This window comes from Chiloscyllium plagiosum, unplaced genomic scaffold (assembly GCF_037043375.1).
Source record: "Chiloscyllium plagiosum isolate Xiang-an unplaced genomic scaffold, Cpla_swu_hap1 HiC_scaffold_18, whole genome shotgun sequence".
Lineage (NCBI taxonomy): Eukaryota > Metazoa > Chordata > Chondrichthyes > Orectolobiformes > Hemiscylliidae > Chiloscyllium > Chiloscyllium plagiosum.
Genome location: NW_028270156.1, coordinates 30,844,592 through 30,868,627, shown reverse-complemented (window position 1 = coordinate 30,868,627; position 24,036 = coordinate 30,844,592). Strand labels below are relative to the sequence as shown.

At 41.8% G+C, this 24,036-nt stretch overlaps 1 protein-coding gene across 14 annotated transcripts in view; it reads right to left on the bottom strand.

The window, feature by feature from the left end:
• Window positions 1-24,036, bottom strand: part of LOC122557714 (liprin-beta-2-like) — a 275,346-nt gene that overhangs the window by 148,972 nt on the left and 102,338 nt on the right. For all 14 annotated transcript variants that reach the window (XM_043705608.2, XM_087996379.1, XM_043705609.2 and 11 more), the window contains exon 2: window positions 20,225-20,333. In XM_043705608.2, coding sequence (XP_043561543.2) covers window positions 20,225-20,288 — 64 coding nt within the window. In that variant the 5' untranslated portion in view covers window positions 20,289-20,333. The remainder of the gene's footprint in view (window positions 1-20,224; window positions 20,334-24,036) is intronic.

Sequence of the window (24,036 nt, the reverse complement as noted above, 5' to 3'; positions counted from 1 at the left end):
GATGAGAGTGTGAGGGAATCAAAGATGGTCACAAACATTCTCAGCTCTGATCTCCAGCATCTGCAGCCCTCACTTTCTCCACAAAAGATAGCAAAGTACAAAGCAAAAGTGGAAGATGGAGGAAGTGAGGGCTAGCAGCAAATAGGGATCAAGGATAAATAAAAACTGTAAAGGTGGTAGAAAGAGACAAGTCTATAGGCATTGTTTCATAATGGAAGGAGAATTTGCAATAAGATAAATGAATTAACAGTACTGATTTGTATAAGGGTACTATATAATTGTGGGCTTGGAGACAAGGCTAGAGGATGACCAAGGTTGGGAATTGAACACCTTGGATTTTCAATCTTTGGAAAGGATAGTCACAATTAGAGTATGCGGCATGGCATGATGAAAGGTGAAAGCCATGCAATATTGAAAAATATTTGTGCAAGAAATATACATATGGAATCAGTCTGGACTTAAGCAGCAACAAGGGTAGAAAATATTAGCGGGAGTTACCTATCGATCTCTAAGTGGTGGTGAGGTAGAGGATGAAATTAAACAAGAAATTAGAGATGGATGCAAGAAGGCTGCTACAGTAATCATAGGCCATTTTAATCTACATATAAACTGGGCAAATCACATTAGCAATAATACAGTGACAGGATTATTTCCGAAGTATGATTTTTACACCGATGTATAGAGGAGCCAACTCAGGGGAAGTTATCACCTTTCAATAAATCCATCTTGGTGAGAATGTTCCTTTACGAAGTGATAAAATGATCGAATTCTTCATTAGGATAGAAAATTAAGTAATCCAATCTGAATCTAGGGTCCTAAACCCAAATAAAGAACTAAGTGATATTTTATATATTAACGGAGTCATATCTAAGAAACAAAAACGTACATATTGCAGTTAAACATTTGTTTTAGATGAAAAACAGAAAAGTTGACAAATATTGTTAACAAAAGGAATTAGGATTAGATCCATTGATGGTAAATTTGAAGAAAAAGTAGCCAGCCTGATGATTGGGAGCAGTCTAAATTCGGTAAAATAGCAATGATTGGTTCAGAGTTACAAATGGAGTCCAAATTTGCAAAGACTGTGAAAACAGACTGTCAAGGTTTCTGTAAGTATGCAAGAAAAGCTTAGTGAACACAAATGTAAATCCCGTAGTTTGAAACAGAAGAACAAATAAGGTAGAATGAGGAAATGGCAAAGCAATTAAACCATTTTGTTCTGACTTCACAAAAAATCATCTAAATCCAAAGGAGATGGTTGTAGGAATAACGGAGTTGTTGGTTATTGGGCGGTACGGTAGTTTAGTGGTTAGCACCGCTACCTCACAGGTTCAATTCCAGCCTCAGGCTCTGCTGATGCCTCAGCTAAAAATGCAATCGTACAGACCTGTAAAGAGGAATGATTACTCTGTTTCGGTATGCAAAGAAATGGAATGTATGGCATGTCCAGTTGTATAGATCAAAGTATTTTTTGAATAAAGTATATTTTTGAAATAAAAAAAAATTCCAGCCTCAGGCAACAGTATGTGGAGTCTGCGTGCTCCAGTTTCCTCCCACAATCCAAAGATGCGCAGGTTAGGTGAACTGGCTATGCTAAATTGCCCATAGTGTTTAGGGATGTGCTGGTCAGGCGCATTAGTCAGGGGTAAATGTACAGCAATAAGATAGGGGAATGGGTCTGGGTGGGTTACTCCGGAAAGGGTCGCTGTGGACTTGTTGGACCGAATGGCTTGTTTCCACATTGTAAGGATTCTACGGAAACTTCCTAGTAGAGCAGGGGCGGTGGGGTGTTTTAGAAAATGGAGAGTTATAGGAATTTTGTCATAGTAGAAAAAAATAATGCAGGAGAAATTAACTGAAAGCTGATAAATCCCCTGGCCCTGATGATCTACATCTCAAGGAGATGTTCATAGAAATAATAGAGCGGTTGGTTGTCATCTGTCAAAATTTTGGAGCATTCCCAGCAGATTGAAAAGGTGACATGTGCAATCCTCAGGTTTTCTTTTAGAAGTAGATGGAAGGCAAAAGCCGAGAATTATAATCTGGCGAGCCTAACGTCAGTATAAGGGAAAATGTTGGACTCTATTAGGATGATAGTGATCCTTGAAACTTACCTTGGGGACTGCTTAAAATAAGTGTGTTTGACCAACATACTAGGAGTTTTGTTTGGAACATAACCGGCAGAATATGTGAGGGAGAACCAGTGGATGAAAATGTATTTGGACTTTCAGAGGTTTTCGATAAAGTCCCACAAGAGATTTTTGTGCAAAATCAAAACACAATTGGAGGTAATACACTGACATGGACTGATAATTAGTTAGCAGATAGAAAATGGAGTGGGAATAAATAGATCATTTTCAAAAGTGGAAAGTGGCGATAAGTGGGAGATTGCTGGGATCAGTTCTTTGGCCCCAGCTATTCACAAATTATATATCTGTGACATTACATAGGAATGAGAATGCGAGGAGGATGAAAAGAGGCTTCAGAATAATTTAGAAATCTTGAATGTGTGGGGGGAGAAACACGGTAGGTGAGTACAAGATGGATAAATATGAAGTTGTCCACTTTGGGAGGAAAAATAGAACAGCAGAAAATCACTTAAATGGTAATAGATTGGGAAAGGTGAACGCACGAATTGACTCGAGTATCTTTGTTCATTTGTTATTGAAAGAAAGCAGTTAGGAAAGCAAATGATATGTTGGTCGTCATCGCAAGAGAGTTTGAGTTCTGGAGCTAGGAAATCTTACTGCAGCTGTGCAGTGCCTGCAATGTTGTGCTCACTTTTAGTCTCCTTACCCAAGAAAAGGTACACTTGCCATTGAGGAAGTGCAACAAAAAAGGTTCTGCAGACGGATTCCAGGGATAGAAGGTTTGTTGTAGGAGGAAAGATTGGTTTCACTGGGCCTGTATTCACTGGAATTTAATAGAATGAGGGGGAATCTCATTGAAACAGAATTCTTGACAGGGCTGGACAGACTGGATACGGAAATGCTGTTTGGCTGGGGTATCTGTAACATGGAATCAGAATCTCAGGACACATTGCATGCCATTTCGGACTGAGCCAAGAAGACATTTCTTCACTTGGAGGCTGTGGAATCCTCTGCCGCAGAAGGCTGTGGAAACCAAATGACTGAGTATTATTAAGAAATAGATTTCCAGAAACTGTGTTAAGAGGTGCAGGGACAGAGTGGGAGTATGATATTGAGATAGATGATCAACCAGGATCATACTGAATGATGGGTGACATAGATCTGATAGGCTGGATGGCCTACTCCTGCGTTCTATGACAATTTGCTTTAGTGATAATATTTGGGACATTAATAATAGCCAGGATACCAGGGAGAATGTTACTGTTCTTTGAAGTAAAAAGAAGAATGCAAGAGATAGGATTGAAAGCTGGAATAGACCCCGTTGAGCCTATTTCACCAATAGGTGTGTGCTTCAGATTCACGTCTCTGACCACTTCCCAGGGAGCTCAAACATTTGCCTATGTCAATTTTATGTTTATTTTATGACCAGATATGATATCCACAAACCTCTGAAGTAAATATTTCTTGCAGTACCTACAGGCTGACTATTTTTGTGCCTCTTTAACAAATACTTCCACGTTTCTATAAAATATCAACCATGAGATTTGAGGGCAGTTGCGCCTCAGTTTAAATATTTAATTCCAATGACTGCACCTTCGACAGTGCAGCCTTCCCTCAAATACTGCACGAGGAGCATCAAGTGGACCTACAGGCTCCTGTCTTTGGAGGTGGTGAGGACTGGGGGGGTAAAGCAGGCATGGAGAGAATGCAGAGGGACTATTGGTAGTGGTAGAAGGATTTACAATGCTTCAGAGATCAGCACATTGCCCATGAGCTCTAAGCTAAAGCCAAACATTCAATTTTAAAGTCTTTTGCTGAAGCAACTGAGAATTGACAGTTTGCTCTGAAGATGTTAAAGGGTTTAAATTCATAAAATATTAATCCCTGATGTAATAAAGGATAATTGTTTTAAAATAGTTTGTGTAACAGCGGGTGAGCAGATAATTGACAGAGCTGTCTAGGCTTCAATGCTTTTTTTTTTGGATAATCACATCAGCAATAAAACCAACTCAAAATAGATGCAGTAATTTTATTTAAAATGCAATTAAAATCAAAGATTAATATTTTTAATCCTGGGATTAATAATGATTGTTTTAATTGCTTGACAACTCTAATTTATTTATTTATAGATCTGTATTTCATACAATTATAAAACACAAAAGTACAGACGGTCTGTATTAAACACATACAGATAACAGACAAATACAGACCAGAGCAGAGTCAGAGTTATACAGCGTAGAAACAGACTCCTTCCACCCAGATATTCTAAATAAATCTAGTCCCATTTGCCAGCATTTGACCCATACCCCTCTAAACCTTTCCTATTCATATACCCATCCAGATGTTTTTAAAATGCTGTAATCGTACCCACTCCACCACCTCCTCTGGCAACTCATTCCATATATGCACACACTGCATGATAAAGTTGCCCCTCAGGTCCCTTTCAAATCTTTCCCCTCTCACATTAAAACACTCACGTTTTAGACTCCCCTTACCTGGGAAAAAGACCTTGGCTATTGACCCTATCCATGCCCCTCATGCTTTTATAAACCTTTAAAATCACCCCTCTGCCTTTGGCACACAAGAGGCAAAAAACCCTAGTTTATTCAGCCTTTCCCTATAGCTCAAACCCTCCAACCCTGGCAACACCCTTGTATATTTTTTCTGAACCCTTTCAAGTTTCACAACATCCTTCCTATCCCAGGGTGACCAGAATTATACACAGTATTCTAAAAGTAGCCTCACTAATACCCTGTACCACTGCAGCATGACATTCCAACTCCTATACTCAATGCTGTGACGCATGAAGGCAAGCATGCCAAACAGCTGCTTCAACACCCTATTTACCTGCATTGCCACTTTCAAAGAACTATGCACCTGCACCCCTAGGTACCTGTTCTACAGCACTCCACACAGCCCTAACATTGATTGTTTAAGTCCCGCCCTGGTTTGCCTTACCAAAATGCAACACCTCTCATCTACCTAAATTAAACTCCATCTACCACTCCTCGGCCCATTTGTTCATCTGATCAAGATCCCATTGTACTCAGACCTTTACTGCCCATTGCAGCAATTTCAGAGTCATCTTACTAACCATACAATCTATATTCATAACCAAATCATTCATATAATGACAAAAAGCAGTGGACCCAGCACCAATCCTTGAGGCACACTGCTGGTCTCAAGCCACCAGTCTGAAAGCAACCCACCACCACCACCTTCTGTTTCCTACCTTCAAGCCAATTTTCTGTTCAATTGGCTAGCTCCAGAGAAAGACAAAGACATTAGACTAAGGAAGACAGAAACAAAGGGTTTTTCTCTGGCCATCAAAATACAATACAAGTGCAAGTCAGCATGATTCATTCCATGTGTATTTCTTCAGTATCAGTGCGATTGGGGTAGTTTCAGCTACTTGTAGGGATTGCATCTACATCCTGAGAGACTGGATTAGATCTGTACCAAAGGGTACAGACAGAAATGGTCACGCAGCCTTGTACGAAGACTCTAATGTGAGCCAAAGATCTCCCTATTCCCACAACACCAGATGTCCATGCCAGTGCACAGTTTCACTTGAATGATCTGAAGGCATGCTAATCGCCCAGGGCTGTGTGTGAAATAATCGCATATGGAATTGTACAGAATTTAAAAGCACAGTCAGGTCCACCTACAGATGACCTCCCTTAAATTTCTTCAAAGCTGACAACTCCATTTATATAGCATCTTTAACCAAGTAAAGCATTGCAAAGTGCTTCAGGAATTCAGATCAAATTTGATGCCAAAGCACATAAGGAGACATATGCAAGATGATCAGACTCTTGGTCCAACAAGGGCATTGTATTACAGCACTAAAGGGGGTCTCTTTGGCCCATCAAGTCTGCACCAGCTTTTGAGGAGTAACCTAGTCAGTGCCAAGACCCACCTTTTTCCCATAAACCCATTATTTTCTCCAAGTATTTATCCAACATGCTTTATATGCTCCAGCCTGATCATTTTCAATCTGTGCTCTAATTAATTATTGACTCGAACCACTGGGGACAGTGTTATATCTTTAAACACGGCTATCAGGTCTCTAATCAGCCTCTTACTAGAGATGGTGAGGGCAATGCGTCACTGTGGGCACCAAAATGCGGTTTTGCAGAATTTATTTTTAAAGTTTGGTCAAACTGTGCCCTGAACAATTAGAAACATTATCATAAACTAGATTATCAATGGCTGTCTCCCCAGTCAAAAGCTTTCCACTATATCAAATCACGATGTCTATTTTAGACACATAAAATCAACAAAATTATATACAGAACAGTGATGCACTTCAGAAACCAACGTAGCATGGATGGGTAAGAACTGCAAATGCTGGGAATCTGAAATAAAAACAAGTTACAAGAAAAAAAACTTGATCAGTCTGATAACATCTGTAGAGGGAGGAAGAATACAATTAATATTTTGAGTCGTGAACGTGATGTCAAAAAATTCTGGCAAGAGTCACAAGAGTCAAAAATATTTAAATGTCTTCTCTCAACAGGTGCTGCCAACCTGCTGAGTTTCTCCAGCATTTTCAGGTTTTGGTACAATAATGAGTGCTACTAAACTGAACTCATTTATAAAACTTCACCATGCTGATTCTTCCTAAAACTTTCCAGCAGAAAAAGGAGCTGTCGTAGATTAAAAGGTGAGGACTTTCATTAAAAGCACCCTCAAACCCATTGATGGGCACTCAGATCGATTAACAAAATAGTGAGTAATCTATATAGACTGTTATTTCACTTCATTAAGTTACTGGCTTATTATAACACAATACAACTGGTTGAGACATTTATTAAAGTATAATATTGTGAAAAGATAAAGGGGAGTAAGGAGGGGGACCATGGCTAGCTGCAAAATGTATGCAAATACATCAGTAAAAGATTTCAGGGGGCCAACTGGAAGGGAATGAGCTATGGGAAGAGTGTGAAAGAAGTGATTGCAGTGAGAGAGAGAAAGAAAGCAGAACAGCGAGATGGAGTTGGGAAGAGCTTTGGGAGTTTGGAATCAGAGACGCATTATTGGCCAATGAATTAGCAGGACTTTTGAAAAAAATTAAGAAAATCAAGATGATGGAATAGTTAATGGCTAGGTTGAAAGCAACTCCTGGCTTTCAGAATCAAAGGATTAGGAGATGGACACTTGGCAAGTGAAGCAGATAGTTTTTTTGGGAATGTTAGTTTGAATATTTGGACAGTGTAAGTGTAACAACTTGCACTTAAAGAGCTTGTTACACAGTATGCAGTTCATCACTACTCCATTCCTCCATGAAACTGCACATGTCACATCTACATCTCCTTCCAATATTATCCCTTTACTTTAATGTTCTGTCTATCATTAACTAACTTCTACATCATTACACTCATCCTGGTCAAACGCAGGATAGCACTCTTGCCAGTGAGTCCATTGGTCATGAATTCATAGCCCACTCCAGAGTCAGACTGATGCTCCTAGCCCAGTATTGAGGGAGTGCCACACTGTCAGAAATGCTGTCATGTGGGTGAGTCTCTAAGAAGAGGTTCCATCTGGCCTCAGGTGGACACAAGACATACTATGTACTGTATTTGAAGAATAGCAAGGGAGTTTTCTATAAACACCGAGTTGCAAGAACAGAAGTAGGCCATTCAATGGGATCACAGCTGATTTGACATTCCTCAACTGTATTTCCTGCCTTTTCCCAATGCCCTCAATCCCCTTTCTGATTAAAATTCTGCCTCTGCCTTATATATACACACACTTAATAACCAAGCCTCAATAGCCTTATGCAGTAAAATAAATTCCACAGATTAAGTATCCTCAGCAGATATTCCTCCTCATCTGTCTTCTGAGATTATGCTCTCTGGTTTGAAGGGGCAATAACCTCACTGCATCTATCCTGTCAAATTTTCCTAAGAATTGTACATGTTTCAATAAGGTTGCCTATCATTCTACTAAATTCCAACATACAGTATACAGGCTGAATCCACTAAATCCCTCATAAGGCACTCCATCCATAGCTGGTGTCAGCTGAGTGAACCTTCTCTGGACTGCCTCCAATGCTGGTAATCTTCCTTTCGATAAGGGGCCCAAAACTGTTTTCAGTATTCCAGCAGTGGTCTAGTTTTAGCCAAAGTTCCATACATTTTTATTCCATTTCCTTTGTACTAAAGGCAATGTTCCATAATCTTCTCCATTACCTGTTGAACTTGAACGCTAGTTTTTTTTTTGATTCATGGACAAGGAGACCCAGATCATTGTTCCATAGCTTTCTGCAGTCTTTCTCGGTTTTAAAAAAAAAAATCAGTTTTTTGGGCAAATAGCATAACCTAATTTTCCCACATTATATTTCATCTATCAAGTTTCTGCCAAATGGCTTAACCTGTTTCTAACCCTCCACAAACGGTCATCCTCACTGCCTACCTCCCTGCCTGTGTCATCCTCAAATTTAGCTATAGTACATTCACTTTTCTCATCCAAGTCAATAGTGCCACTAATATAAAATCGTAAGTCTGGGTCCCCCCTCCAGGCATTGGCACCATCAATTAACAGGAGCAACCTATATTTGTCTACCTGTTCTGACACCTGTCATAATCTTGTGCATCCCTTTTATTAAAGTTTCCTTCAAAAGTCCTTAACCCTAATTCCAGCTATTTCAATCTAACCTTGCAGCAGAAAGTCACCATCCCTGGGAAGGTTGTCAAAGGTGTTACAGAAATGCAAGATTTGCTTTCACTACCAATTAACCAAAGCTGCAACTATTGAACATGACCACTTGGTGTCACACTTGTGCATCAAAGTGTGATGTCGGGAGCTTCCTGCCTGTGAGCTGGCTGGAATTAGATTACCAAAACACAGGTCTCATGTGATCGTTAACACGTTCCCATTGCAAAACAGACATAGCCCACCCAGCAGATCTACTGTGAACCAGTCAGATGGCAGCCGAACATAATCAATAATTCATTTATCTTGTGATGCCAAAACTCCTGACCTTCATAATCAAAAGCTTACAGGCCATGATTAAAACTAAATGCCACAGTGTTCAGCACTAAACTGTTTAAAGTTTGCAATAGCAAGGCCATTTCACATTTCATTCTAATGTCTCTCAAACATTTAACATGATGATGTTGAACGTAACAAAATAGTAACCAAGTACAGAATCTTACAGCATACTAGAAGGCTATTTGGCTCATTGTCCATCTATCACTCAGGCCCATGCCCCATTTCCATGCCTCTAGCCCTGAAAATGTTTCCACTAAAGTATTTAATTGCCTTTTGAAAGTTACTTTTGAAACTGCTTCCACTGCAATTCAGATCACAATCCTTTGCATAACAAAAACATTTTTTCCTTCATTTTCCCCCTACTTCTTTTGCAAGTTGCCTTAATTGGTGTCGAGTGACTGGAAACAAATTTCTGATTTATTCTTGTAAAAATGCTTCATGGTTTTCAATAACTTAATTAAATCACCGTTCAAATGTTCCCTGCTCCAAGCAGAATAATCCTAACCTCTCTAGTCTCTCCACATAATTCAAGTCCCTCAACCTTGGAACTATCCTGGTAAATACCCACTGCATACTCTACAAAGATCTTGACAGTGCAATGCCCAGAACTGGACACAATACTCAAGCCGAAGTTTAATAAAAGATTCAAAACAGGTTTAGAATAATAACTTTATTCAGAAAGCCAAGTTTCAGAACACTATTTGCTTTTTTTAAAAAAAGTGTCGTCATCGTCAACAATAAACATATAGCATCTAATTTAAAATTATTGCCTTTTGAACAAAACAACTTTTAGAATCAGGTATTTAAAGCACAAACAGAGACCATTCAGCCAGTCATGTTGGTGGCAGCTCTGCAAACATATTTTACAACAAGTCCCACTGCTTCAGTTTCTCCAGAGCTCTGCATTCTCCCCATGCCTGCATGGGTTTCCTCCGGGTGCTCCAGTTTTCTCCCACAATCCAAAGACCTGTGCAGGTTCGGTGAGCTGGCCGTGCTAAATTGTCCATATGTTCAGGGACATAAAGGTTGGGTACATTAGTCAGGGGTTATATGTAGGGGAATGGATCTGGTTGGGTTACTCTACAGAGGGGTTGGGCCAACAGGTCTGTTTCCACACACTATGAATTCTATGATCTGCTCCATGATCTAGGAAATATTAATCAAATGTCTCACTAATCTAACTTTCCAGTCAATTCTGTCACGAATGCTCCCAGCAACAATGCAGACTATGCTCAAACATTTTCTTGGTGAATATTCGATGAATCACCTCGGGATATTTATTGTGGAACTGTCAGGGGAGGTGATGTGGAGTTGTCGTGGTAATTCTAATATTTCCTGGGACACAGGCTCAAATCCCATCAAGTCAATGGCGAAATCGGAATCCAATAAAATTCATGAATTAAAAACCCCTGCTGATTGTTATTGAAATACAATTCAATGCACTTTTGAGAGATGGGGTGGGGTGGGATGGGGAGGTAATATCTGTTGTCCTCACCTCTTACATGTGACTCCAGATCATCCAGAGGAGGTTGTGATTAACTGCCTTCTTTAATGGCCTTGCAAGCCTTTCCGTCACATGGCAGTTGGGAATGGATAACAAATGCTGACCTTGCCAGCAACACCCACCTCTCCTATAAAAGTTTAAAGGTGGTTATGGTGGCTCCAGCAACACGATGAAGAGATCTGTCCCAAACTTTCTTGCCATTTTACTGACAGTTTTAAAATTGTAGAACCCACAGCATGGGCTGTGACAACTACAAAATCTCCATCTCCCCAGCCTTTCACCCCACCAGTACTGATCCCTCAGGATGATGTAGGCACCAGGCGCTGGAATCAGTCTCTCTACCCCTATCCCCACTCCTCCTATGAGGCTCTTCTATTAAGCCCATTTTTGTACCCCACATGTAAAGAAGGATGCACTGGCCTTGGAGGGGTCCAGAAGTGTTTCACAAGAATGATCTCTGGGATGAAGTACTCATCACATGAGGAGCAGTTGAGGATTCTGGATCTGTGCTCTGATGGAGCTCAGCAGAATGAGCAGGGATCACACCTAAACTTACAGAATATTGAGGCCTGGATACAGCAGATTTGAAGATGTTTCATTAACAGGAGAGACTAGGACCCAAGGACACAGCTTCGAAGTAAAGGGGCAACCCTTTAGAACAGAGATGAGGAGGAATTTCTTTCAGCTGACGATGTTGAATCTGTGGAACTCATTGCCACAGAGGGCTGTGGAGGCCAAATCGTTGAGTGCCTTTAAGACACAGATAGATAGGCTCTTGATTAGTAAAGGGATCAAGGGAGAAGGCAGGAGAATGAGGTTGAGAAACAATTGCCATAATCAATGAAGAAGCCGAATTGAAGGATCAAATTCTGCTCCTATATCTTAAATGCTCCTATTCCTTTGACCAACCTTTTAATTTCCTCACTCAAAATATTTCTTTATTCCATCATTAATTTTCCTTTGACTTTGGGTCTCAAATATCTTAGCTTATTTTCTTGAAGAGGGTGTTTATCAATAGAAGATTGCTACTGCAGTTTCTAGTCAGTGCCACTGAATTTCGGTGTTGGACAGAGAGGGAAACAAAGTCCTGTGACAATGTCAAGAGTTCATAGTACAGGGTAGTCCTGCTTACATTGTTATTTATTGACTGTTTCAGAAAACAGGGTGCTTTGTAATACAGGACCTAATCTATCTCATTTAATAGTCCAGTCACTCCTCCCAAAAACACAGCCTCAGGTCATTAGATTACTTTCATCTGGATCACACTCCCTTCTCTTTTAGTGGAATTGTGTCAATTCTTAGCCACCCTCCCCTTCCCCACCCCACCATCCATCATCATTAGAACGCAGTTTTGCACATGTTGAAAGGAATTGTTGGAATGCAAAATGCTTCAGCACCATCACCAGACCCTAACTGACCTATGCAAAAGGAATCTTTACAATGCCTTGTGTCTAAGGTTACAAGGTTTACAAGCCTTATGTGGAAATAAAAGGTTGCAAAACTCATTTAATTGAGTCGCATTAGAAATGGACTCTCCAGCAGCGCTGTCCCCAACTTGAAAGCTCAGCAAGAGGGAAAGGTCCAGGTCACATGTTTTGAAGCTCTCAAGGTTTTATCACTGACCTTACTGCTTATTCTGTCAACTGCATGTTTGATGCTGCTGGGTTTTCGACTGCAATTACAATCAGAATTCCTAGAGTGCAGAAAGAGGCCACTCAGCCCATCGAATCTGCATCAGCCCTCTGAAAAACATTCCATCCAGACACACCTCCCCCTACCCTATCCCTGTAACTCTACATTTCCCATGGCTCACCTACCTAGCCCGCACATCCCTAGACACTACAGGCAATGTTAGTATGGCCAATCCACGTCTTTGGACTGTGGGAGGAAACTGGAGCAGCCAGCATAAACCCACACAACCATGGGGAAGAACATACAAACTCCAGACAGACCGTCACCCAAAACTGGAACTGAATCGGTGTCTCTGACACAGTGAGGCAGTAGGGCTAACACTGAACCACTGTGCTGCCAATTATGTTAGCCAAATTCAGGATGCAAGAACTCAAGCACTAATTAAAAAATAATTTGCCTGATTGAAAACCCATCCATCATTAGTTCATTGTGGCTGCAGGGTTTACTACCTACAAGATTCACTGGAGCAAATCAGCAATGCTCCTTAGACAGCGCCATCTAAATTCAAATCTTACTACTTAGAAAAAGGGGCAGCAAGTGTAGGGAACACAACATTCTCCAAGTTTCTATCTTAGAAATGTTTTTGCATCTTTTCTTATTCATCTTTATCACCACTTTGAGTTGACACTGCCTGAAAAAGGTCTGCCCTTTACCCCTTCTGGATCTTTACACTGAAGTAGATGGCCTCATTTTTCCCACCACAGCAGACACCTTCAGCCTTCAATATGAAGTTCATTTGGAAATTCACTTCAGAATGACAGTGCCTGCCTATCACATCTCTCACATTTTGAATCCATATCAAGCACGCTATTTGGGGAGAAAGAGCCCCAATCTGGAAAGATCCAACATTACAGCTTCCAAAGAAGTAACTGCTCGGACAGCAATCTGGAGCAGAGCTTCCTATTAACACTTCACTCAGTAAAAACACATTCTGTCCTGACCTAAACTGACCCCAACTGGTTTTGAAAGAGCAAACAAGAATATACAGAAATGAAATTCAACGTTGGCCATCAGGCACAAAATCATATAGAACATGGTTTCAATTTACAGTTGGCAAGTCATAAGCAAAAAACAGGAAAGCTTTGAACCAGAAATAGCCCCCAGTGCACAAGTTTGCCGAGGATGTGTACTAGTTAATGGAGTGGACAAACTCACACATTGTTAACCCATCATGAGTGATCAGCAAGCATGATACTGAACTATAAAAGGTCAATGTCTGGAAGAGAGAGTGCAATGGCATCCATAAGTGACGAGAGATCACACAGAATGGAAACTTTATATGGACTTCAAGGGAGACAGATAAAGTCAGATGTATAGCACAGAAACAGATCCTTCAATCCAACTCGACCATGCTGATCAGATATCCCAACCCAATCTCGTCCCACTTGCCAGCACCTGACCCATACCCCTCCAAACCCTTCCTATTCATATACCCATCCAGATGCCTTTTAAACGTTGCAATTGTACCAGCCTCCACCACTTCCTCTGGCAGCCTATTCCACACATGCACTACCCTCTGGGTGAAAAAGTTGCCCATTAGGTCGCTTTTATATCTTTCCCCTCTCACCCTAAACCTATGCCCTCTAGTTCTGGACTCCCCGACCCCAGGGAAAAGACTGTCTATTTATCCTATCCATGCCCCTCAATTTTATAAATCTTTAAGGTCACCTCTCAGCCTCCGATGCTCCAGGGAAAACAGCCTCAGCCTGTTCAGCCTCTCCCTATAGCTCAAATCCTCCAACCCTGGCAACATCCTTGTAAATCTTTTCTGAACCCTTTCAAGTTTCACAACATCCTTCTGATCGGAAGGAGACCAGAATTGCATGCAATATTCCAACAGTGGCCTAACCAATGTCCTGTACAGCCGCAACATGACCTCCCAACTCCTGTACTCAATACTCTGACCAATAAAGCATACCAAATGCCTTCTTCACTATCCTATCTACCTACGATTCCACTTTCAAGGAGCTATGAACCTGCACTCCAAGGTCTCTTTGCTCAGTAACACTCCCTAGGACCTTACCATCGAGTGTATAAGTCCTGCTAAGATTTGCTTTCCAAAAATACAGCATTACAGTGGTGTACATTGTTTAGAAATAGGCACTCAACTAGATTCTCCCAGAAGCTTCTGCAATCTTTATTGATTAGAACCCAAACATGAATAGAATCCACCTTAACCTTTACAACAGATACTAGAACGGAGTTTGCACCCATCAAAAAGACTGAACATGTTGAACAAAGAGACCTTGGAGTACAAGTTCATTAGTTCCTTGAAAGTGGAGTCGAAGGTAGATAGGATAGTGAAGAAGGCATTCAGTATGCTTTTCTTCGTTGGTCAGAGCATTGACTAAACGAGTTGGGAGGTCATGTTGCAGCTGTACAGGACATTTGTTCGGCCACTTTTGGAAGATTGTGTCCATTTCTAGTCTCCTTCCTATCAGAAGGATGTTGGGAAACTTGAAAGGTTTAGAAAAGATTTACAAGAATGTTGCTAGGATTGGAGGGTTTGAGCTACAGGGAGAGGCTGAATAGGCTGGGGCTGTTTTCTCTGGAGTATCAGAAACTAAGGGGTGACCTTATAGAGGTTTATAAAATCATGAGGGGCTTTGATAGGATAAATATCAAGGTCTTTTTCCTGGGTTGGGGGAGTTTAGGGTGAGAGGTGACAGATTTAAAAGGGACTGAAGAGGTAACTTTTTCATGCAAAGGGAGGTATGTGTATGGAATGAGCTGCCAGAGGAAGTCATGGAGGCTGGTACAATTACAACATTTTAAAAAGGCATCTGGATGGGTTTATGAATAGGAAGGGTTTATATGGATATGGGCCAAGCGTTGGCAAATGGGACTAGATTAATTTAGGATATCTGGTCAGCATGGACAAGTTGGACTGAAGAGTTTGTTTCCATGCAGAAAATTTCTGACTCTATGCTGACAGACTTTCATCTAGAAGACAGCAGATTCAGCAGTGACCTAAGAAATGTCTTTAAAACTATGGAGGAGATTTGACAGGAGTTGACAACTTATAAAAAGCCCTTTTACCCAATGTGTAATATGAGAAATAAAAATAACACTAATCCACATAAAAGAGATCAGTTCAGACAACAAAAATCTTAATCAAATGGACAGGTTTTAAGGAGAAGCTTAAAAGGATCAAAATGAAGTACAGATGGCAAGGTTCTGCAAAGGCACTCTGAGGAGGTTAAGCAAACGAGAGCATGGCCTCCAAATGGAGGATATTTAAAACCGGGTGATGTTTGGGGCCGGCCCCAAACAAAGCAGGGTGTACAGAAAGCTCAAAAAAGGATTGTGGAGCTGGAGAAGGTTACAGAGGTTCAGTGGGGTGAGGCTACGGAGGAATTTAAAAACAAGGATGACAGTGTTAAAGTCAGGACACTGCTCAACTGGGATTCAATGTAGGTCAGCAAACTCAGGGGGTGATAGGAGAATAGGACTTGACACAATGTAGACATGAACGAAGCTCTGGATGGAGGGTCCAGAAAAGATTTAAGGACATTGTCAGGGTTGGAGGATTTGAACTATAAAGGACAGGCTGAACAGGCTGCGACTGTCGGTTTTCCCTAGAGCGTCGGAAGCCGAGAGGCGAATTTCTAGAGGATTATAAAATCATGAAGGGCATGGATGGAGGAATACACAAGGTCTTTTCTCTGGGGTGGTAGAATCCAGAACTAGAGGGCACAGGTTTAGGGTGAGGGGGGGAAAAGATTTAAAAGGGACCCAAGGGGCAACGTTTTCATTCAGAGGATTGTGCATGCATGGAAATGAGCTGCCTGGGGAAGTGGTGAAAGCTGGTACAATTACAACATTTAAAAGACATCTAGATGGGTAGATTTAGAGGGATATGGGCCAAGTGCTGGCAAATGGGATTAGATTGGATTAATTTATGATATTTAGTCAGCAAGTCAGACCAAAAGGTCTGTTTCCGTGCTGTACATCTCTATGAACTCAGTTCTACATAGACAAAAAATATTTCCACTTCCCGGTGAGAACCAGATCTAGGGCAATAAATGTATCACTAATATATTTATTAGGGAACTCAGGAGAAATTTCTGGTGAAAAATGTGCAACTCACTACCACATCAGCTATATGGAATTTGAATGTATTGCAGATATACTGTTATTCAACTTTTCCAAAATGAACTAATTAGGAGAAAAGAGAAAATGTACTGTATTGTGAAGTGTGTATGGAGGTGTTATCATTGGTTTTTGATTAGATTAAGTTCCCTACAGTATGGAAACAGGCTTTTTGGCCCAAGTCCATAGCAACTCTCCGAAGAGTAACCCACCCAGACCCATTCCCCTACCCTGTATTTACGCCTGACTAATGCACCTAACACTATGGGCAATTTTAGCATGACCAATTCACCTAACCTGCACATCTTTGGACTGGAGGACGAAACTGGAGCACCCGGAGGAAACCCACGCAGACATGGGGAGAACGTGTAAACTCCACATACTCAGTCGCCCGAGGTGGGAATCGGACCTGGGTTGCTGGTGCTGAGAGGCAGCAGTGCTAACCACGGAGCCACCGTACCACCCCTTTTTCATTGATGTCCATTGTGCATTACCTCTGGAAACTCTGGCTACTTTACTGCAATAAAAATTCAGGTATGTCGGTACTTAATCTGTAAGGTTATGCAAACAGGGGTTCAAATAACTCCAAACAACACAAAAATATGCATGGTATGTATCCCAGGAGAAAAATCAAGACATAAATTTGCAAAAGGGAAAATACAAATCAGTTTGGGGACAGGAGGCATAAGTGACACAGAGACAAGAAAGAGAAATATTTTATAACAGAATACATTATTGCCTTTCTATTCATCAATACAGCTGCCCACGTAATCAGAGAATGCATATTCTAATTCAGAAGATTAATTGGCCAGTATCATGGCTATGACATGGCTAGTCCAACTCAGTCCCTTCACAATGCTACCCAATTCCCTTTCAGATGTTATGATTGAATCTGCTTCAACTGCCCGTTAAAGGTAATGCATCCAGACCTGAACTCCTCTCTGCCTAAAGTTGAAACTTTATTGCTGGAACAGCACAGCAGGTCAGGCAGCATCCAGGGAACAGGAGATTCGACGTTTCGGGCACAGGCCCTTCTTCAGGAATGAGCAGAGAGTGTTCAGCAGGAGAAGATAAAAGGTAGGGAGGAGGGACTTGGAGGAGGGGAGTTGGAAATGTGATAGGTGGAAAGAGGTCAAGGTGAGGGTGATAGGTCGGAGTAGGATGGAGGCGGAGAGGTCAAGAAGAAGACTGCAGGTCAGGAAGGCGGTGCCGGGCTGGAGGGATCCGGCTGAGACAAGGTGGGGGGAGGGGGGGGATGAAGAAACTGGTGAAGTCCAAGTTCATCCCCTGCGGTTGGAGGGTTCCCAGTCGGAAGATAAGACGCTCCTCCTCCGACCGTCGGGTTGTTGTGGTTTGGCGGTGGATGAGTCCAATGACCTGCATATCCTCGGTGGAGTGGGAGGGGGAGTTGAAATGCTGTGCCACAGGTTGGTTGGGTTGGTTCGTCCGGGTGGCCCAGAGGTGCTCTCTGAATCGCTCCGCAAGTAGGCGGCCTGTCTCCCCAATATAGAGGAGGCCACACCGGCTGCAGCGGATGCAGTAGATGATGTGGGTGGAGGTGCAGGTGAATCTGTGGTGGATATGGAAGTTTCCCTTGGGGCCTTGGAGAGAAGTGAGGGGGGAGGTGTGGGCGCAAGTGTTGCACCTCCTGCGGTTGCAAGGGAAGGTGCCGGGAGTGGAGGTTGGGTCGGTGGGGGGTGTGGATCTGACAAGGGAGTCGTGGAGGGAGTGGTCTCTACGGAAAGCTGATAGGGGAGGGGAGGGAAATATATCCTTGGTGCTGGGGTCTGTTTGGAGGTGGCGGAAGTGACGGCGGATGATGCGCTGTACATGGAGATTGGTGGGGTGGTAGGTGAGGACCAGTGGGGTTCTGTCCTGGTGGCGGTTGGAGGGGCGGGGCTCAAGGGCGGAGGAGCGGGAAATGGAGGAGATGCGGTGGAGGGCACCGTCGACCACGTCGGGGGGGGAAATTGCGGTCCTTGAAGAAGGAGGCCATCTGTGTTGTACGTATTTTGAACTGGTCCTCCTGGGAGCAGATGCGGCGGAGACGGCGGAGACGGTCGGAGGAGGAGCGTCTTATCTTCCGACTGGGAACCCTCCAACCGCAGGACCCGACGGTCGGAGGAGGAGCGTCTTATCTTCCGACTGGGAACCCTCCAACCGCAGGGGATGAACTTGGACTTCACCAGTTTCTTCATCCCCCCTCCCCCCACCTTGTCTCAGCCGGATCCCTCCAGCCCGGCACCGCCTTCCTGACCTGCAGTCTTCTTCTTGACCTCTCCGCCTCCATCCTACTCCGACCTATCACCCTCACCTTGACCTCTTTCCACCTATCACATTTCCAACTCCCCTCCTCCAAGTCCCTCCTCCCTACCTTTTATCTTCTCCTGCTGAACACTCTCTGCTCATTCCTGAAGAAGGGCCTGTGCCCGAAACGTCGAATCTCCTGTTCCCTGGATGCTGCCTGACCTGCTGTGCTGTTCCAGCAATAAAGTTTCAACTTTGATCTCCAGCATCTGCAGACCTCACTTTCTCCTCTCTGCCTAAACACTCAGCTGCAACCCAGTTCTTATTATTTTAAGTCTGCATCCACTGGTTACTGATTCTCCCAATTGCGAGGCCAATTTTGCCCAACTTACTACAATATATGCTTAAATGGAGTCCAAATGGTTGCCAAAGGAAGCAGCCCTTTTTAAGCACTTTCTTCCAAAATGTGATTTAATTTCTTTGAATTATAGTGTTTTCTGCCAAGACCAGTGAAATATTTATCTCTCTCAAATCTGTGTGATGCCACAGTTAAAGGCAATATTTTCCAACTTCTCCAGAGGAGAACCCAGCAAATATTGACAGACAGACAGACAGACAGACACAGGGACTCCCATCACCCAACCTGCGTCTAAAAGGAAGTGTCCACTGCCCAATGTAAAAACAAATTTACAAAAATACCACATTAATGAGGCAAATATTGAAACCATTTCACTTCAGGAAGCACAGTTTGTAAACATACATGTTAAAGGGAATAACAGCACTTATTAGAATGGCCATGATACCAATATTTTCAGTCATTCTGCACAAACGGACACATATTGCCATGACTTCTGGGGTCACAATGGGCCCACAATCGAACCTGGTATACATATTGTATTTATAGGCTGTGGAAACAAACATATGCCAGTGCAAAGATGACCTACTCCGGAGATTAGTTTCACAAGCCTCCAGGAAATCTGCACTCTGATTTTTAAATCATTTGCAGACCCTCCATTTCCATTTGTACTATTATTGACAGCTGTGCCTTCAGCCACCCATGCCTCAAGCTCTGGAATTTCCTCCCTAAACATTCCTGTCTCACCGTTGCCCCTTTAAAGGTACTTTTTCAAAACATACCTCTTAGGCTAAACAGCTTGCCCCTTGCTCTCATGTGGGAATATATCAAACAAGAGCTTCATTTATATAGCACCTTTAAACGTAGCCAAACATTCTATGCAAATTCATAAGCAGCATTCGGAATTTGGGCTATCCCTACCCTAAATATTGACTGAGTCACAAAGGCTTATTGGTGCAGGTGGCCAACTCTTGAGACTTAAAAAGGGGAAAAAAGTAGTCAGACTTGATGTGACATTCAAACACTAAGGCCATTTTATCTTCAGGTTAACTGAAGAAATTCTATCGCAATATTCGAAGAGAATACAATTTACCTAGTCAATATTATCTCCTCCCACAGATTGGTGACCATGTTCCTGATATTATATTATTTCAAAGTACTTAATTGGAGGAAAGACACTGTCCTGAAGTTGTGAAAAGATGCTACAAGATTACAAACACCATCATTTTCCTCAAATTAGGAGCTTACCTGCTATAATATCATCCATTTGCACTAAAGCAGCTTCAAGCATGTGACTGGCATCTGAAGCCATACTGATCAACAACGGCTATTATTTAATTAGCCCCAAAGGATTAATCTGTGAATGAAAAAAAAGCAAAGCAGAGTTAAAGTTTTAACATGATGTCTATCAGACTAATGGAACATGCTTGCCGTAGTAAAAGATCACAAAGCCCTTCACAGGAGTTATCAAAGCTGGATAGATCAAGTCAGGGGCCCAAGGAGCATCTGAAAAGGAGAGAGAACTTGGATAGTTTTACTGAGGGAATTCCATAGCTTAAAAAGGCAGTGGAAAACATGGTCACCAATGGTGGACTGAATAAAATCAGGGATTCTCAAGTGACAAGGTTTGGAGGAATGCAGAGAACTCAAGATGGTTGTGAGGTTTGAGGAGGTAATGAAGGTTGGGACAGGTGAAACCATGGAAGGATTTCCAAACAAGGATGAAAATTTAAAATCTGGAGGATGCTTTACTGGGAGCAATGTAGATCAGTGAGCACAAGGCTAGTGGAGGAAGAAGATTTGGTGTGAGCTCAGATCTAGCTGCAGCTTTTGGATGGGTTAAAGCTTGTGGAGGATGAAAGAGGAGTGTATTCGAATAGTTAAATCTCAAGGCATGGATGAAAGATTTAGTGATGATCTGAGTAGAAGAACCGGGCAATGCTAGAGGTAGGAATAGATGGCCTTCGCAAGTTATTGCTGGAAGCTTACCTCAGCATTAAGTATAGCGAAAAGTTTGCCATCTATATGGTTCAGCCATAGTTGGTTGACAAGGAGAAAAATACAGCTGGGAGTAGGGACCAGAAGACAATAGGTTTGGTCTTCATGGTATTTAAATGATGGAAACTTCCGCTTGTTCAGTACCAGATCTTAGGCAAGCAATCTTTTAAACTGGAAACAGAGGAAGGGTCAAGAGAGTTGATGGTTATTGTGTGTACACATTGGTTTTTAAAAGAGCATTTACCTCCTTGGATAGTATATATACACACAATATTGTAATTATTATTAGTCATTTATATAAATGACAGATGACTGTGTGAGGGGGTTGGATTAATAAGTTTCCAGATGATAAAGATTGGTCAGGTGGTTAACAGTAAGGTTGTGTGTCTTTGGCTGTAAGACAATATAAACGGAGAATGGTTAAATGGGTGGTTAAGTGGCAGATGGATATTTTGAATTTCAGATTTATCCCCAATGAAACATTCAATTCCCTTATCCAGCAAAAATTTACATACCTACACACTTTGAAAACACAATAATTATCACAATTCCACCACCTTATGACGCAGATTAATAAAGTTGCATAGCCGTCAAAAAAAAATTTCAACTCTGTCCTATTAGGTGCTCCCTAATATTTAATCTACCTCCTAGATCTAGACCCACCCTCAAAAGGAAACACCTTTGCATATCAAATCTTGAGAAGACTATTGAGGACCATATGAACTTCAAATCAAAACTCGGAGCTCCTACTTAAGTCAGTCCAGTCTGTCCAACTTTTCCTCCAGGCAATCTTTGCATTCCAGAATTAATCTAGATCTCTAAACCATCTCCAGTGCATTTCATTCATTCTTAATAATTAGATTAGTTTCCCTACAGTGTGGAAACAGGCCTTTCGGCCCATCCAGTCCACACCGACCCTCCGAAGAGTAACCCACCCAGACCCATTTCCCTCTGACTAATGCACCTAACACTATGGACAATTTAATATGGCCAACTGACCTAACCTGCACATCTTTGGACGGTGGGTGGAAACCAGAGCACCTGGAGGAAACCCACACAGACACGGGGACAATGTGCAAACTCCACACAGGCAGTTGCCAGAGGCTGGAATCGAACCTGGGTCCCTGGCACTGTGAGGCAGCAGTGCTAACCACTGAGCCACTAGACAGCAGAACTGCACAGTTTTTAAATTACGACTGAAGTATAATACCCTTACTTTTACGTTCAATTCCTTCTGTAATGAAGCATAGCATTCTGACAGCTCGCTGGTAAGCAGACAAATCCCTATCGAGTAGCTTTTCTCAAGTGAGCTAAATTGGCAAGTGATCAGGTTGTGCCAGATTGATAGCAAGCAAAGGACAAATGAAGGACATCAGATATCCACAAAACTCCCTAGTTTAAATTGGGACACAGAAACCTCCTAATAGAATTTAAAATATTTAAATATCATTCAGAGCTATGGTTCTACAATCGGGTGTGTCCAATGGAAAAAAGCAAGCTGTTAAAATATGATTAACAATTTTGAACAAAGGATTTTGTAGACTTAACATATCAGGATTAACAGCCAAAGTGCTGAAGGATCCTCAAAAGACATGCACCATATTAAAGGCCAATTCAGAGTCAGATTAAACTTCTGCATCATTGACTCGCATTGATGTCTACAGACCACTCGGCAGGCGTGGTGTAAAGGGTTCATTGTTATTTTTCAGGTGGGGAGGTAGCAAATAGATTGAGTTAGTAATTGCATTCACTCTCTTGGAAGCTTCCCAGAAAGATTCACTTGACAAACTCAAAATTTGTCATGTCAAAGAGCTAATGGAGATCTATTACAGAATAACCTTGCAGGTCAACAAATTTCACAGTACCTAGCTGCAAGTTCATTGACTGACAATCATTAGAACACCCAAATTCATTAAAGACTTGTGGAAGGAATAGCCTCTGCATATAACAAGGAAATGTCCAGCTCTCATTCAACTTTGCAATGCATATGAAAGGAAAGTCCATTAACAGAGCCAGTGCTGTAGAAGAAATGACAATATAGCTACAAACTGGTCTCACACAAGGAGTATCTTCAAGTATCAATAACAGCTCTGTATCCCACCAGAGTATAAGTGATCAACAAACCATTAGTTACAATTCATGGAATCAGAGAGACAGAGGTCACAGATTCATCAGAGAGGAGTCTGAAACTGTGACACCCGAAACGTCAACCTCTCCATCTCCTGATGCTGCCTGGCTTGCTGTGGTCTTCCAGCCTCCTGCCTGTCTACTTTGGATTCCAGCATCTGAAGTGTTTTGTTTCTAATCATGATTGAATGGCAGAACTGAATCAATGGGCTGAATGGCCTAATTTCTGTTCCTACATCTTATGGTCTTACAGGTAAGGATTCATTGAAACACAAGGAACATCAAAATCACTTAACAGTCATTCCTTCAGAAATAAATGCCAGCAATGATACTGAAGTGAAAGAACTCAAGGAAGACATGAAAAATAAACCAATGACCGATACAACAAGTGGAAGAGATCCAGACTTCAAAAGAAAACAAAGGTGAAAACCAGTCAAACAGATTGGAATGTTATTAGAGCAGATTATGAGATCAACTAATCTGGACTAACAGAAGGATAAAACATAGATCCAATTAGAAGAACCTAGAAAGTAAAAGTTAAAGTTAAAGCTTCAAAATGAGTTGACAACTCGAACAAAACTGCAAATACCAGAAGATTTGATCAACTCAAAAACAGCTTAAGGAATGAGATCAGTCAATGGTTAAATCTAGAACAAATCCTGATCCAGAAGTTGTCTGTAATGTAACAGTAACTGCATTCTGCGGGAGCTCCGAAAGGTTGTAGTTTCAAATAAATCTGTTGGACTGTAACCTGGTGTTGTGTGAGTTCTGATGAAGAAAAGTCTGACAGTACAAGCATAATGACAGGCATCACTAATGACTGTGGAAATCAAATAATACCTCCAGACAGAATCACCATCATAAGATCCAGGCATATCAGCAAATTACCGATACGTAATAATGACTATCCAACTCTCTAGCTATCCTAAATATAG